This window comes from Loxodonta africana, chromosome 7 (genome assembly GCF_030014295.1).
Source record: "Loxodonta africana isolate mLoxAfr1 chromosome 7, mLoxAfr1.hap2, whole genome shotgun sequence".
In the NCBI taxonomy this organism is placed as follows: domain Eukaryota; kingdom Metazoa; phylum Chordata; class Mammalia; order Proboscidea; family Elephantidae; genus Loxodonta; species Loxodonta africana.
In genome coordinates this window covers 33,732,924-33,750,788 of record NC_087348.1, presented here as the reverse complement: position 1 = coordinate 33,750,788, position 17,865 = coordinate 33,732,924, and the positions used below count along the sequence as shown (strand labels likewise).

At 37.3% G+C, this 17,865-nt stretch overlaps 2 protein-coding genes across 2 annotated transcripts; both read right to left on the bottom strand.

Annotated features, from left to right (window-relative positions):
• Positions 1-479: 479 nt before the first annotated feature.
• LOC135231685 (olfactory receptor 4C15-like) lies at positions 480-3,466 on the bottom strand. Its single transcript, XM_064288114.1, has one exon. The coding sequence runs from the start codon at positions 3,464-3,466 to the stop codon at positions 2,531-2,533; it is 936 nt and encodes a 311-aa protein (XP_064144184.1). The 3' UTR covers positions 480-2,530.
• An 11,815-nt stretch (positions 3,467-15,281) lies between these two features.
• Positions 15,282-16,328, bottom strand: LOC100667314 (olfactory receptor 4C15-like). Its single transcript, XM_064289166.1, has 2 exons — positions 15,582-16,328; positions 15,282-15,543 (listed from the first exon to the last, which is right to left on the bottom strand). The coding sequence occupies exons 1-2, from the start codon at positions 16,241-16,243 to the stop codon at positions 15,282-15,284; spliced, it is 924 nt and encodes a 307-aa protein (XP_064145236.1). The 5' UTR covers positions 16,244-16,328.
• Positions 16,329-17,865: the final 1,537 nt, after the last annotated feature.

Sequence of the window (17,865 nt, the reverse complement as noted above, 5' to 3'; positions counted from 1 at the left end):
TTATTTTTGCAGATGATAGGAGAGGGAAAGGAGAATGAGAAAAAGTAGGTAGAGAGCAATACCTTTATTTTCTGTTTTAATTTTTTATATAGATTTGGGAAAATAACTAGAGTAGATAATTTATTTCTAATATTCTTCACTGTGTTATGTTAAAGTGTTATCTATGGTTATTTTCAAGATCAAGGGACGAACCCCAGCGACAGCTGCATTCACTCGCCAAACTCAACATTTTAGTAGATTAATATTGTAAACACATTTAAATTTCAAAAAGGGAAGATAGCTCACTTATTTTCATTTACTCAGCACTTACTGAGCTCCTGCAACAGCCGGTTCTAGATACTGATAATACATCAGTGAATCACATAGGAAAAAATCCCCTGCCTCACAGTTTATTCTATGAGAGGAGGCAGATAAGACACAATAAGGAAATAAACTATATAGTAGGTTATAGGGTAGAAATTGTTATGGAAATATGAAGAGTAGATAGGAGAAGCTATAAAACCAGGTTGGGTATTGCTATTTTAAAAAATATATAGGCAGGGTTCAGATGTGTTTGATTTGAATTATCTCTTTACTGACTAATGCTCAAACAGAATTATTTTCAATTGGATAAACTAAGCCAACAAAATTCAAATCAATGACTAAATTGAATGCAATCCCCTTTTGAAGTCTAAATTTTACTCTCAGATACCTCTGGCCTCTGTTTACCCTGTAGTCAGCTCACAACAACTGTAACTTTGGTATTGTTTTTGCTAGGAAAATGATTTATCAAGAGTCCTCTTTGAGCTCAAATGAAAGCTACTCATCAATGGTTTCCTTATGAAATCTACTTCTCTCCCTCAGATGATTCATGTGGGGTGGTCAACTGACCCAAAAGGACCTCATCCATTGGCAGAAAACGGTCAATCAGGTGTTATCTCTCAAGAATTTTAACAAGTGATTCAGATCCGTTGTTGTTGTTGTTGTTAGGTGCCGTCGAGCCAGTTCCAACTCATAGCAACCCCATGGACAACAGAAGGAAACACTGCCCTGTCCTGTGCCATTCTCCCAATCCTTATTATACTTGAGCTCATTGTTCAAGGCACTGTGTCAAATCCATCTTGTTGACGGATTTCCTCTTTTTTGATGACCGTCTACTTTACCAAGCATGATATCCTTCTCCAGGAACTGGTCCCTCCTGATAACAAGTCCAAAGTATGTGAGACACAGTCTCACAATCCTTGCTTCTAAGGAGCATTCTGGTTGTACTTCTTCTAAGACAGATTTGTTTGTTCTTTTGGCAGTCTTTGGTATATTCGATATTCTTCACCAACACCACAATTCAAAGACATCAATTCTTCTTTGGTCTTCCTTATTCATTGTCTATCTTTTGCATGCATATGAGGCAATTGAAAACACCATGACTTAAGTCAGGCACACCTTAGTCTTCAAAGTGATATCTTTACTTTTGAACACTTTAAGGAAGTCTTTTGCAGTAGATTTGCCCAATGCAGTGCATCTTCTAATATATTGACTGCTGCTTCCATGGGTGTTGATTGTGGATCCAAGTAAAATGAAATCCTTGACAACTTCAATCTTTTCTCCATTTATCATGATGTTGCTTATTGGTCCAACTATGAAGATTTTTGTTTTCTTTATGTTGAAGTGTAATCCATACTGAAGATTGTGGTCTTTGATCTTCATCAGTAAGTGCTTCCAGTCCTCCTCACTTTGACCAAGCAAGGTTGTGTCATCTGCATACTGCAGGTTGTTAATGAGTTTTCCACCAATCCTGTTGCAGATGCTAATGGACCCATGTTAAATGATGAAGTCATTTGTTCCAGGAACATCTACAGTTGAGTTTCTGAGAATGCCCTTGTCTCTGCCCTTCCTGAGTCCTGAATGCTTTTCCATCAGATTGACTGGGATCACCTCCCATCGCCATCTAATCCATTTCGACTCATCACAAACCTATACGACAAAGCAGAACTTCCTCATAGTGTTTCCAGGGTTGTGATCTTCATGGAAACAGACTGCTGCATCTTACTCCCCTGGAGCAGCTGGTTGGTTCAAACCAACCCACTTTTGTTTAATAGCCGAACACTTAACCACTTGGTCACCAGGGATCCTTAACTCTGACCAGTATCCTAAAAATAAAACTTTTTTTCAATTGAAAGAGTTTCAGGAAGCTCCTGTTCTAATCTCTAAGATATTATTGTCCTCCTTCCGTGAATGTTTTTCGGAGCATGGTGTGAATGGTAAGCAGTTTAATAAATAATCTGATTCCTCTCTTTTCCTGATTTCTTTTTGTTATTATATTTTAAATAAGCATAAAATTCAAGTCTTTTTACATATGGGGACGTTGAGCTACCAACTCCGAAATGATGAGTGATCTGAAGGTAGAAAAAACATTTCCTGACCTTCGCGTTAGTGTTTTTCTATTGCATTATATTACCTTCTGTCTTACAAGGTGCATCCCCTAGAAAGTTTTTCTCTAGGCCCATTTCAATTTCCTTTTTCTGGAAGTTTGATTTTTTATAAGTTTCATGTTTTATTTTTCATCAGAAACCACCACCAGTCTAGTCCACAACTTCCTCATGGCATTTTTTACTTCCTTATTCCTGAACGTGTAAATCATAGGATTGAACAAGGGAGTTAGGAGGGTAGAAAATATGGCCACAATCTTTTCGAAGGAGAAAGTAGATGGAGGTCGTGCATACATAAATATGCACAGGACAAAGAACAAAACCACAACAGCAATGTGAGACCCACAGGTTGAGAGAGCTTTCCTTCGACCTTCAGTGCTATGAGTTCTCAGAGAGACCAAGATGACACAATAGGAGATAAGCAACAATGAGAAGTTTATGATGCAGATTAACCCACTATTTGCAACAACAAAAAAGCCAAGGATATGAGTGTCAGTGCAGGCAAGAGCCAATAATGGGTATAAATCACACATGAAGTGATCAATGACATTGGGGCCACAAAAGGGCAGCTGAAATATACAGAGAATTTGTATTACAGAATGCAAGAAGCCCCCTGTCCAGGCTAACCCCATCAGAATGCCACAGAGCCTCCAGTTCATGATAAAGGGGTAGTGCAATGGCTTGCAAATGGCCACATAACGATCATAGGCCATGGCGGTGAGGACAATCACCTCTACTCCAGCAAAGAAGTGCTCAGCAAAGAGCTGTGTCATGCAGCCCTCGAAGGAGATGGTTTTCCTCTCATAGAGGGAGTCCACGATCATCTTTGGAGCAATGACAGAGGAAAAGCACGCATCCAGGAAGGACAAGAAAGCCAGAAAGAAGTACATGGGGGAGCCCAGGAGTGCCAAGCTGCTGATGATGGTCACTACAATTAGCAAATTGCCCCCAACAGTTGCAATGTATGTAAGCAAAAATACAACAAATATTATGTTTTGACTATTTGGGTTTTGTGAAAGCCCCAGTAGAACAAACTCTGTCACACAGCTTTGATTTGTCATGATTTCAGAGGAAAAGGTGAAAGCTTCCACAGTGACCATGTAGAATCCGAAATTATGAGAAAGAGATATTTGCCACAGACTAGTTTATGGGATTACCTAGTCATCAATGCATTGGTGCATCCATAAGCAAAGTTATTTTAAGTGCTTGTTTCTGTTGAGAATACAAAATGAGAAATATGTTAAAGGTGGTAGTGAGACACCAGGAAGAATCAAGGTTAAATACTTTAAAATAGCCAGAGTTTCAATACGAGGAACGGAAACGTTCATATGTGGTAGGAGTGACAAATAGTTTTTATCTCAAGTGCCAAATCTGATTAGTTAGTAGTGGCTACCTAGAGTGAGTTATTGAGAATTCTGAAACACATCCAAGCTCTGAAGAAAGGGGGACTGTAATGTATTAGTTATGTCTGCCATTGACATGGTATGGGAACCAGGATGACTTGCGTGGGAAATACACCTCTCCCCAGGAAACTGCCTTATCTACAAATAGAAGACAAGATAACATGCAGTTTAACAGGCACGTGAAAATCATGCCTACTCCCACAGATATTTCTTTAAAAGTGTGACCTGAATTGGGCCCTTAAGATGAATTAATTCATTCCTTATTAAAAAAAAAAAAAAGGCCTATGACATTGCCTAGACATGCTTAGCCAGTAATATGTATATTAATTTTTTTTGGTTGCTTTTTTTAATTCATCATTTTAAAATGAAAAAGGAAGCTGGTAAAAATAACACTACCTACTTCAGCATGCTATGCTGATGACTAAGTGAAATAATGCAAGGAAAGCAATTGCTCAGTGCCTTGTGTCTAGGATACAGTCCATGTTAGGACTTATTATCCCTATGGTACTGGTAACAAATATATGCTTTAACAGGTTGAGGTCAAAAAATTTTCAAAAAGTGGATCTGGGATTTTCTGGTTCCAGAGCCTAGGTCCATTCGACCTTATCAATAAGGAAAAGGGTGAGAATATATCTTTTCTAAGGAGAACCTCAGAGCAGGGATGGCCTTTCTACAGACTCCACATACCTCTCAAAGTTAAAAGCTTCTGATTCTCTTGTTCAAGTATAAATGAGACATGTCAGGGAAACTAACTGCAAATGATGTATAATCAGAAGGTAATGGCCCCACTATATACGTACACGTTATATACAATTTGACAACAACCATATAGGTAAGAAATAAAAACAAGATGTTGAATAAAGCCAGTCTCTTAACCAATTACTTATACAATGTGGCTCAGTATATTTAAGTGCAATCCCTCAAGGTATATCTGCTTCAAAATTATATAACTTTATTGTAAAATAGTTCGTACATACTTTACCTGATCACCTCATAGGATTATGATGAGGGCCAATTATGAAATGTGAAAATGTTGCTTATGATAAGGAACTGTTGCAAATTGTGGTTATTATTATCCCACTTAATAAGTCAGCTGCTTTACCCATTGAAAGCATTTCCATGAGTCAACTAGATAATTATTTCAACGTTGGACTTCATTTTCCATAAGAAGACACGGCTTTGAAGGATGAGTGTATCTTCACCTGTACATATAACACAAATGTATCACTTAAATAGTTTATAGAATTATGTTTGCTGAAGGAATGAATTAAAAAATTGTGAGAATTATCGGTAAACTGATTTTGTTGAATGCCACTTAGAATTAGCAAATAAAACTAATGTCTTCTGTTAATTTGCTTTAAAAAAGCCATTTCCTTAATTTCTCAGAGTCTAGGCAATACTAGGGAACCCCAAAAGGGCAGGGTTAAGATCTTAGCTGCTAACCAAAAAGTTAGTAGTTTGAATCCACCAGCTGCTCCTTGGAAACCCTATGGGCCAGTTCTGCTCTGTCCTAGAGGGTCACCGTGAGTCGGAATTTGTTTTTTTTTAGGGAATCCTAAATTGTGCCACCACTGTTAACTCCATATCTAGCGACATGCTGTCACCCAGAAAACAAGAGTATAAAACAAACCCAAGAAGATCTTGCATCTGTCAACAACCATTTATTAAAAAATAAAGACTATCAGTATATGATTCAACAGTGGTCAGTTTAGCCTAGGACCAAAGCAGGAGAAACAATGAAATTAAATGAGTAAGACCATCAATTCCATACTCGTACTCGCCTGGGTTCAAATCTAAGCTCTTCGATTTAGTTATGCGTCATGGAATAAGTTACTTAAAATCTTTGGTTTCCACTTCTGGAAAATGAGTGTAATAAGAATGCCTCTTGATAGAATCAGATAATACTGTACACATAAAAGCATTCAATAGGAGATCAAGCCCCTAGACAACTGACAGAGAAGAATTGTCAACATTTTTATTTATACTTAATTCCCACTTTACCATGAACATGGCTCATAAGTGCTTTTACTGATAAGCTCTTTGACACATCTTTTTATTACTTTAAGTGTATAAATTATTTGGTCACAGTGTAGGGATGCTAAGTTTTTAAAGGCATACTACTTTTAAATGACCTTTGTAATCGTAACACTCAAATCCACATGAGTCCACTTCATTTCTTCTTTGTACAGAGAAAATCAAATTGATTCTACATCAATCTATGCTAATCTATATTAATGATTAAGTCATTTTTAATCGTCCCACTTCTCCTATATGGGGAGTTCTAAGTATAATACAATTTTAGAACTAAAATGTTCATTAGATACAAAAAATCAGCCCTCCCTGTTTTCAGATGAAAAGAATTTCCAAAATTAGCATTCAAATGTTGACAATGGAGAATCAGTGTCCTTATGGTTTATGATCACAAGGTTTATGACTTTTAAGTCAATTAAAAGATGATTGTCCTAGATCGAGTCCTAGGACAGAATAAGGTCAGCAGTGAAGGACTGGTGAATTGTGAATAAAATCTGGAGCTGGTTGTTGTTGTTAGGTGCCCTTGAGTAGGTTCCGACTCATAGTGACCCTATGTACAACAGAACCATACACTGCCTGGTCCTGCACCATCCTCATGATCCTTCTTATAATTGAGCCCATTGTTGCAACCACCATGTCAATCCACCTCATTGAAGGTCCTCCTCTTTTTCACTGACTCTCTACCAAGCTTGATGTCCTTCTCCAGGAACTGATCCCCCCTGATAACATGTCCAATGTATGTGAGGCAATGTCTTGCCATTTTCCTTCTAAGGACCATTCCGGCTGCACTTTTTCAAGACAGATGTGTTTGTTCTTTTGGCAGCCTATGGTATATTCTATACTCTTCAATAGCATCACAATTTAAAGGTGTCAATTCTTCTTCAGTCTTCCTTCTTCACTGCCCAGTTTTCGCATGCATATGAGGTGATTGAAAACACTATGGCTTGGGTCAGGTGCACCTTAGTACTTAAAGTGACACTTTTGCCTGTTAACCTTTAAAAGAGGTCTTTTGCAGCAGATTTGCCCAATGCAATGTGTCTTTTGATTTCTTGACTGCAGCTTTCATGGGTGTTGATTGTGGATCCAAGTAAAATAAAATCCTTGACAACTTTAATTTTTTCTCTGTTTATCATGATGTTGTTTATTGGTCCATTTGTGAGAATTTTTGTTTCCTTTATTTTTAGGTGTAATCCTTACTGAAGGTTGTCGTCTTTGATTTTCATCAGTAAGAGCTTCTAGTCCTCTTCACTTTCAGCAGGCAACACTGTGGCATCTGCGTAACTCAGGTTGTTAATGAGTCTTCCGCCAATTCTGTCGCCCCATTCTTCTTCAGATACTCCAGCTTCTCAGATTATTTGCTCAGCGTACAGATTGAACAAGTCTGGAGAAATGATAAGACCCTGATGCATACCTTTCCTGACTTTAAACTACAGCATCTCCTTGTTCTGCTCAAAAGACTGCCTCTTGAGCTATGTACAGGTTCTTCATGACCACAATTAGGCGTTCTGGAATTCCCATTCTTCCCAATGTTATCTATAATATGTTATGATCCATGCAGTTGAATCGCTTTGCATGGTCAATAAAACACAGGTAAGCTATCTGGTATTCTCTGCAGTCAGCCAGGATCCATCTAACATCAGCAATGATATCCCTGGTCCCATGTCCTCTTCTGAACCCGGCCTGAATTTTTGGCAAGTCCCTGCTGAAATACTGCTGCAACTGCTTTTGAATATCTTCAGAAAAATTTTACTTTTGTGTGATATTAATGATATTGCTAGATAATTTCTCCATTTGGAGGATCACCTTTCATTGGAATAAGCATAAATATGGATCTCTCTCAGTCATTTGGCCAGGTAGCTATCTTCCAAATTTCTTGGCATAGACAAATGAGCACTTCAAGGGCTGCATCCATTTTTGAAACATCTGAATTGGAATTCCATCAGTTTCTGGAGCCTTGTTTTTCATCAATGTCTTCAGTGCTGTTTGGACTTCTTCCTTCAGTATCATTGGTTCCAGATAATATGCTATCTCTTGAAATGGTTGAATGTCAACCAATTATTTTTGGTTCAGTGACTTTGTGTATTCCTTCCATCTTCTTTTGATACTTCCTGCATGGATCTGAAGTTTAATTAATAATAATAATATCCCAATGCTTGTTTCATAGTTTTTTACAAAGGTACTCAGGGTTACATAAAACACTAGCATTAGGTGGAGCTAGGTGAGGAGTGGAAACCCTAGTGGGGTAGTGGTTAAGACGTATGGCTGTTAACCAAAAGGTGCTCCTTGGAAACCCTATGGGGCAGTTCTACTCTGTTCTATAGGGTCACTATGAGTCAGAATTGACTCCATGGCAAAGGGTTTTTTTTTTTGTTGTTGTTTAGGTGAGGAGTATACAAGAACTCTCTGTACTATCTGTGCAACTTCTCTGTAAATCTAAAATTACATAAAATCAAAACTTCATTAAAAAAAAAAGGTGATTGTTCTGTTTCTGCTATCAAAAGGGTCGTTATCCCAGCTTCCTCACCGAATAGCCAGAGGCCCTTGAACAAACCACTCAGCCTCAGTGTTCTCACCTATAAAGTAGGGATAGTAACACTTGTTCAAGCTGCCTCACTTACAAGAGTCCAATAGGACAGTTATTATCAAAATGATTGGCAAAGTATACAGTTTTAAAAATGAGAAATAGTGATGCCAGTATTATTTTCAAACAATGACTACACACACAAAGTTAGCTATAAAAGAATAAAATGTGTGTTTTTAATTTTTTTTAATTATCCTCATTGCTAAAATTGCAATTAAACTGTTTCTATAAAAAAAAAATTTTTTTTTTTTTATTCTTGTAAACTTTTTGGAAAATACATTAGTAAATATTTCCAGACTGATAAATATGTTCCTATCATTTATACTAGCTACCTCAACTCTAAACAATTCTTTAATAATAGAAAGATTTTTATGTAATTCAGACTACTTCAAACTAATAAGGGATGATGCTGTCAATAAAATGCTGATTAATGATATAAAGACATAGAAGGTGAAGCATCTTTACAATATGTTAAATGACCAAAATAGAAGAAAAATTGAAATACTGCTGCCCATTTGTATAGATATTATAATTTTAAAATCTAGATGGGAACATATGGAAATGGCAGAGATTGCTTTTTTTTCTTTTTAATATGTATCTTTAGATAATTTAATGAATATTTTAAATTTTTATTTTTAACCAAGGTTAAACCCACAACACTCTATTTTCCATCAACTAAATAGTTCATAAAAGTCGTTTGGAATTGGGGCAATTTTATCATTTATTCAGTATGATTTGTTTGTATATGTGGAATTCTCATGATAACATAACATGGGTTAGATTGTTACTTTAAAAACAAAGTTATTGTAAAGATTCCATTAATAGCTATACCATGAGTTCCAGCCTTACCCTGCCCCTATACTCACTGTGGTATCAATTTTAAATTCATGTCTTCACCTTAGGACACAGCTTGTTTTGTCCATATTTCTCCTAGAAGATTCCATGGTCTTTCCTTTCTTGATAGCCATACGCTACACCAGACATTGCTTACGGTACCCTCAAGGCCAGCTGTGAACTGTGCATTCTAGGGCACCTTTTGGAGAGTGACCTTGAAAGTTTACCTCCCCACCCCCCAATAATCCCATTGCCCACTATTTTTTCCTGTTAGTTTTAATAATAAAATTAATTCTAATGCCAATGATTTGAAAACAATAGAAGCTTCTGTTTCAACTTTGAAGTATGTATAACATTAAAAAATAAAAGCAGAATTAGAAATAAGGTTGTCAACATAAGGAGTGTTTTTGTTATTTCAAGCAATAAAGATATAAATGTATATTTTAGAATCACTTTTATGTATATATATTTGTATATCAGTTATATCTGCATATGAATATGCATTTCTAAATAAATATGGTTATTACAAATTAAAAGAACAGGTTTAAAATCCATTCTTCGTTAAGTTCATTAGTACACTGTATTTCTGATCCAGGGTTATTATTATCATTTATTTCAGCAATATTTATGTCTTGTCTGTCTACTTAAGCATATTCCCTTCCTTGACAACCTGGGAAATCTTTTCTCCTCACACTGCAGATGCTTTTCCCTTCTGCAGTGCTGTTCTGCTGGTTTCTCTAAACATCTCACCTTATACTCTTGCTATTTCTAGAATTAAAAAAATAATAATAACCTCACTGCTTCTACCTATGTCCTTCCTGATGGATTCCTGAGGTTTCTTTGTTCTCTCTTAGGAGCTTAGCTCATTTTAGGAGACAGACAAAGGTCACCCCAATTAGCACTACAGCAGTTCAGAGCTTCAGTCATTTAAGCATTCTTGAACAATTCTGAGAGAAATCTCATGTTATCTATGATATGAAACACACTTAGTGAAAATTTCAAGTCAGAAGACTCTGCCCTTTGACTTAATGAATCACTTTTACTCTTAATTCCCTACCCTGTGATATATGTGGAAAAACTAAGGGATATATTATATATGGAAACCCTGGTGGCGTAGTGGTTAAGTGCTACAGCTCCTAACCAAAGGGTCGGCAGTTCAAATCCTCCAGGCGCTCCTTGGAAACTCTATGGGGCAGTTCTACTCAGTCTTATAGGGTCACTATGAGTTGGAATCGGCTCGACAGCACTGTTTTTTTTTTTTTTTTTAATTATATATAGGAATTCTGTAAGTGATAAAGTAGCAATTGAGGTACCATGCTCCTACATCAGTATTCTTTATAGTCTCAGAAAATTTCACTTTTCAATCTAAAACACTAGGATGGGGAGAGCATCGGGGGTAAATGATAACTGAGAATATATTCAGAAAGAATATATAAAATGCTGCATAGAGAGCTAGGACAAAATATGCACTGTGTCCCCTCTAAGGTGTCTGGATTTAACTTGAAGATGACAAGCTGAAGATAGATCTAATTTCATTAGACTTTAAATAAAAAGTACTGGTACTCCCAACCCAGAGAAAGTTTTATATTATAATAGCTGATATTTATGGAGCATCTATAATACATTACTTCATATATTTCCAAAAACTTTGCCAATATCATTATCCCTTTTAAAGATTAGGTGTCTGAGAACCAGAAAGGTGAGGTAACTACCCCAATTGTACTAATTATTGGTAGTTCCACGAATTAAACTTGGTAGTCTGACCACTACCCTCACACTTTTAAGCACTACACCACACTTTTGAAGCCCTTTTATAAAATGCAAAAATGTGAATTATAAATCTTACCATGTGTCAGTTCCTGGAAAACTCTGGTTTTGGTAATCTCCTATTCTTTATCGACAAAAGTCCATTCAGTGGCTGGATAAAATGTGAAGGTTGTTTCCAACTCTTATATCTACATCTAAGAGAGAGAGAAAGAGCCTCACAGGCACTCAAGGTAGAGAATGTTCTCCACTGCTTCTCAAGTGCTGCCTTCAATATGGCCTCAGAGAACAAAAATAAATAAGTGAATTTTCCTCCTTTGGTTCCAACTGAAATTTAAAGCGGTTTCCCCAAGGACATGAGCCTGTAGTACTTCCTCTCAGTTGGCCCCAGTGTTGCAAAAGTTCCCATTAGTATGATTCTCCAAGACACAGTTTAATGTGGCTTGATTTGCTTAAGTGTTTGCAAAACTTTTATGTCTCTGAGAATTTTTTTTTTTTTTTTTTAACTGCTCCAGAGTTTCTATTTGAAGATGCTTTCATTTCCTTTTATGTTCAGGAATAGAACACCATGTATGCTGGGATGGAAACACCTACGTTCTTACTAAACCCAAGAGCTGAGTTCTGGGATAAGGCTCAGCATCAGACCATGAATATAGCAAGTGCTGTTCTTGGGCAGGGGTAGCAGTGAGGGCTTATTAAAGAATGACATATTTCATGCATAAATATGTAAAAAAATACATATTAATCCAAATGTTATTTTTTTCTCTCAATACCTGAACTTTATATTTCATGACTTTGAAACTAAAAGCCTAATTTCTATCCCTGGGTGGTGCTAATGGTTAGTACACTCAGCTGCTTACAAAGGGTTGGAAGTTCAAATCCACCCCGAGGCAGCTTACAAGAAAGGCTTGGTCTCTATTTCCAAAAAATCTGTCCTTAAAAACCTACGGACTACACTTCTACTCTGGCACACATGGGGTCTCCATGAGTCATAATCAACTCAATAACAATTCTATTTTCCTCTTGTCATTTTATTTGAAAATAATGAATGACAGATCTGTTTATCCTGATGGTATGTAGCATTGTGATTGAAGTTTGAGGGAAAACCAAGAGTCGGCCCATCAGACCAACACAGAAAAGGACCAAACCAAACAGGTTGTTGTTCCATACACTCTTTAAATATTTTACTCTACTATTTATAGGGTCTTTATGAGTTGGAATCAATTCGACAGCACTGGGTTTTTTTATTTATATGGCTATTCACAAATGATGCAAAATTGAAGTGATTCATCAGAAAAGTCAAGGCTCAGAAGCAATTTCATGTCAATCAACTATGGGATTAAAGAACAAGGGTTACTTTCTTTTTATTAGAATTGCATACATTTGCCCTGACCAAAAGAATTGGCCGACATGGATCACAGTCCTCGTGATCCAAAGAGAGAAATCTCCAGAGAACTGCCTAACACATAATATGGAGACTGTGGAGAACTGGGTGATCTTGCTAGATAGCAGCAAGAGGGACACTTAGGGTAAAGGATATCTTCCTCCACCCTCAATACCCTCAGAGCATGGACAGGTGAGAGCTAATAAGGGCCCACACACAGCCCAAGGCCAAGGATCAGCAAGGGACTATTTTCAACCCAGAGCCTTGAACTTGTGCTGTGTCACCCAAATGCAACATGTCTGCACCACTCTGGTAACCCAATGTAGTGCAATCCTGTGGTAAATAAATAAATATACAACCTGCAGAGGCCATTTGCTTACTATACCACCCAATAGAAACTGGAGTCCCAGTCACAGGACCAGGGATAACATTATTGTGGCCAAATAAGAGTTCCTTGAGGCTTCTGTTTGGATAGGATAGAATATGGAGAACAACCTGAAAAGGAGAAACAGGGAGGGGCCCATGCAGTCAGTTCCAAGCTGGGGTGCCCTACACATAAGGTACTACAAACTTACCAATCCTAGGCACTGGAGAACTTAGAAAATTTTTCAGAAGGCACTCCAAAGTGTGGAAGCAAGTATAGGGTTCTGCCTGCTTAGGTCTAAGTGTAGGGCTCTAAAGTATCAGTTTTTTAGATCTATGAATTTAAAGAGAGAATGTAAGCCATTTAGAGAGACCAAGGGAAGGACATGTGTTCCAAACAGAGGGAATAGCCAATGTACATACAGGCTCTATGGCAAGAGCATACCGGGTCAATAAGAGGGTGAGAAAGTGGGATATGGACTGTAGGAGTCAGCGAGGGGTCAGCCATGAGAGAGGAGTTCAGAGAGGTGTGAGGGTACCAAGATTACTGCTGCCTGGTCTTTAACAGTTGTAAGCTTTTGGCATTTACCTTGAGTGACATGGAAGGCCACTGAAGTAGAGTCATGATATGATCTGACTTATGGATTTAAAGGATAATCATAACTGACTTGCTCAGGATAGGTTTTTGGAGCAAGGGATGCAAAAGTAAAAGCAGGGAGACAGGTAAGAGGCAATTGCAATAATCCAGGTGAAAAATGACTGTGGCTCAGAATTCGGTGACTGCTCTAAAAATGATAAGAAGCTCTTGAATTTGTATATATGTTAATGTTAAAGTCAAGAGGATTTCCTCATAGAGTAGACGTGGGTAATGAGAAAAAGAAATAGAACAAACGTGCCATCACTCAAGATGGAAGATGATGTAAGAGAGTCAGTTTGGAATGTGAGCAGAACCAGGAATACAGTTTTGGATTAGTTCAGTTCAAGAAATCTATTTGTCCTTTAGATGGAAATACCATGAACCAGTTGGATTTTCAGGTCTCAACCTCACGAAAGAAGTCTGGTCTGAGGTATTTATTTGGGAAACTTGGTCATGGGATATTAGATGATGAAGGAAGTGAAGTCAAGGGAAGATATTTTTTAACAAAGAAAGAGGTAATGGATTGCTTCTTTGCTGATGTAAATGATCCAGTAGAGAAGGAAACAGGGATAAAATAAAAGACAGAAGAGATTCTTAGACCAATGTCCTTGTGTAAGTAGTGAGGAGAGAAGGTCCCATGCAAAAGTAAAGAGTGTTTGATTGCCTTTGAAAAAGGTCACAGATACTTCATTTATAGTAGCAGTTAAGAAGGCAGCATATAAGTGAATGGAGGCTGGCAGATCGAGAGATGCAGTTATAGGAACCTAGAAGCTCTCTTTTGGTAGTTTAAATTATCTCAATAAAATAGGAAGTAACTTCATGTAATGTTTTCCGTTAGGTTTGATATTTATGATAGTTTTTTAGGCAGAGACCTTTCTTCAAAAGAAAGTATTCTTCTACTCTTACTTTGCTAAACCTTAGTATCGTGAATAGTAGTGAATTTTTCATATCCTAATATAGAGAGGTAAGCGTAAAATTTAAAGGCTAATATTAGTAATGGCAAGTCTCTATAACAAAACAGTAAGACCAAGATTTGTTTCAGAAGTCAGAGTGTCAAAAAAAAAAAAAAAAAAAGGTCAGCATTCCGCTGTTAAATAATATGTTTAATATATTAAAGGATATTTAATATGAATTAGTTTGGGGAGCCCACAGAACAAATAAGAAATTTGTGAGATCTAATTAGCAGGTACTATTACAGCATGAATAGTCAGAACAGCTCATACATACAATACAAAATGTAGATTCTGAGCCTATTTTATTTTTTACAGTGACTTAAACAAGACAGAAATTTATTTCCCTCTCACACAAAGGAAGGTGGAGGCAAGTAGCATGGGGATAGTTCATACAGCTATATAACATCAGGATTACAGGCTCCTCAGTCTTGCATATCCAGCGACCTTAACACACATTCTCATGGTCCATCGTGGCTGCTTGAATTTCAGCCGTAATTCCCCATTCACAGAATTACCATTTATGTTACCGCTTAACTGGGTTCAGTGTCTCCAAATTAAGTTTTTTTTTTTTTTTTTATTCAGTTAAAAGAGTTTCAGAAAGCTTCTCTTCTCTAAGATATTTTTTGGGTCCTTTACAAGAAGGTTATTCAAACCATGATGTGAATGGCAACCAGTGTAATAGATAATCTGACTCCCCACTTTTCCTGATTTCTTTTCACTGTTATATTCTAAATAAGCATAAAATTCAACTCCAAGATGAAAGTGATCTGAGGTGGAAATAGTATCTCCTGGCCTCCACTTTAGTGTTTTTTTTAATATTATATATAACCTTCAGTATTATATGGTCCATCCACTATAAAGTTCTTGTCTAAGCCCTTTTTGATTTCTTTCCTCTGAAATATTATTTATTTATTTATTTAAGTTTGTTATTTGTCTTCAGAATCTACCACCAATTTAGTCCACAATTTTCTCATGGCATTTTTCACTTCCTTATTCCTGAGAGTATAAATCATAGGATTGAGCAGTGGAGTTACGATAGTGTAAAATAGGGCCACCATCTTGTCAAAGAATAAAACAGATGGAGGTCGTGCATACACAAATATGCACAGGACAAAGAACAAAACCACAACAGCAATGTGACAACCACAGGTGGAGAGAGCTTTCAGCCGTCCTTCAGAGCTATGAGTTCTTAAAAAAAAAAAAAAAAAAAAATGAGTTATTAGAGCAAAATGACACAATAAGAGATAAGTAACAAGAAGAAGTTTATGAGGCAGATAAAACCACTATTGGCAACCACCAAAAGGCCAAGGATGTGAGTGTCAGTACAGGCAAGCTCCAATAATGGGTACAAATCACACATGAAGTGATCGACGACATTGGGGCCACAGAAGGGCAGCTGGAAAGTAAAGAGAATTTGTATCACAGAATGCAAGAAGCCCCCTGCCCAGGCTACCCCCATCAGAATGCCACAGAGCCTCCAGTTCATTACAGAGGCGTCATGCAATGGCTTGCAAATGGCCACATAGCGGTCATAGGCCATGGCGGTGAGGACAATCACCTCTACTCCAGCAAAGAAGTGCCCAGCGAAGAGCTGTGTCATGCAGCCCTCGAAGGAGATGGTTTTCCTGTCATAAAGGGAGTCCACAATCATCTTTGGGGCGATGACAGAGGAGATGCACGCATCCAGAAAGGACAGGAAAGCCAGAAAAAAGTACATAGGGGAGCTCAGGAGTGCTGGACTGCTGCTGATGGTCACCACAATTAGCAAATTGCCCCCAAGAGTTGCAAAGTAGACAAACAAAAATACAACAAATACTGTTTTTGGGACATTTAGATTCCATGAAAGCCCCAAGAGAACGAATTCAGTTACAAAGCTTTTGTTCTGCATGATTTCAAAGGAAAAGGTGAATTCTACAGTGGCCAAACAGAATCTGAAATTATGAGAAAGAGATATTTGCCTCAGACTAGTTTAAGGTGTTAGCATAGCCCTCAACAGACTGGTGCATCCATAAGCAAAGTTATTTTAAGTGCTTCTTTTGTGCTTGAAAACACAAAATGAGAAATTTGTTGAAGGCGGTAGTGAGACATCAGGCAGAATTGAGGTTAAATACTTTAAAATAGAGTTTCAATATTGGGGGAGGAAACATTCATATGTGCTAGAGGTGATCAATAGCGTTTATCTTAGGTGCCAACACTGATTAGCTGGTAGTGGCTACCTAGAGTGAATTGTCGAGGATTCTGAAGCACATCCAAGCTCTGAGGAAAGGAGGGCTGTAATGTGTTAGATATGTCTGCCATTGACATGGCATGGGAACCAGGATGACTTGCATGGGAAATCCATCTCTCATCAGGAAACTGCTCCGATCTACAAATAGAAGAAGAGATAACATGCAGTTTAAGAGGTACTTGGAAATCACGCCTACTCCCTAAATATTTAAAATCAGAGCTCAAGTGGGCCTTTAAGGTGAATTAAATGATTTCTTATTAAAAAAAAAGATCCTATGGAAATGTGCTTATATTTGTGCTTAGTAAATACTAGGTATACATTAAAGGTTGAGTTGCTTTTTATTATTTGTCATTTTAAGATGAAAAAGAGGCTGATAATAATACCTACTTCAGTTTGTCATGCTGATGACTAAATGAAATCATGCAAGGAAAGCAATTTCTCAAGCGATAGTGTCTAGAATAAAGTCCATGTTAGGTTTCATAATCCCTATGTCCCTGATAACAAACTCATGCTTTGAGAGGTTAATGTAAAAAAAATTACCAAAAGGTGGATCTGGATTTTCTGGCTCCAAAGCCCAAGTGTAATCCACTGGATCAATAAGGAAATGAGTGAGAATGTTTCTTTTCTAGGGAGAACTTCAGAACACGGATAGCCTTCTACAGTCTCCAACCAACTCTCAAAGTTAAAATGTTCTGATTCATTTGATCATGTACAAATGGGACACCTCAGAGAAAGAAACTCCAAAGGATTTATGAACAGAAGGTAATGGCCTCACCTTAAAACACATTATTTAAAAAAAAAAAAAAAGTTGCCATGGAGTGGATTCTGACTCATAGCAACCTAGTAAGGGTCATATACATATACAAATTAATGACAACCATATTAGCAAAGAATAGAAACAGCATGTTAAATACAAACCAGTCTTAAGGCTTTACCAACTATTAACCAATCATTTATACAACGTGCCCCACAGGATCAAGTACAATTCTTCAAGGTTTCAGGTTATATCTGTTTCAAAATTACACAGCTTCATTGTAAAATAGTTCATATATAGCTTCCTGATCATCTGGCAGGGTTATGCTGATGGCCAATTTCAAAAATGTGAAAATGTTGCTTATGGTAAAGAACTGTTGTAAATTGTTATTATCTCACTTAATAAGCCAGTTGCTTTACTCTTTGAAAGCATTTCCATGAGCCTACCAGATAATTACTTCAACTTTTGACTTCCTTTTCCATAGGCAGACACAGCTTTGAAGATTGAGTGTGTCCTCACCTGTGCATAT

Coding starts and splice junctions, on each gene's coding strand:
- LOC135231685 (XM_064288114.1), bottom strand. CDS start 3,466: ATGACAAATCAAAGCTGTGTGACAGAGTTTGTTCTACTGGGGCTTTCA.
- LOC100667314 (XM_064289166.1), bottom strand. CDS start 16,243: ATGCAGAACAAAAGCTTTGTAACTGAATTCGTTCTCTTGGGGCTTTCA. Junction 15,544..15,581: donor ATCTCTTATTGTGTCATTTT/GCTCTAATAACT, acceptor TTTTTTTTTAAG/AACTCATAGCTCTGAAGGAC.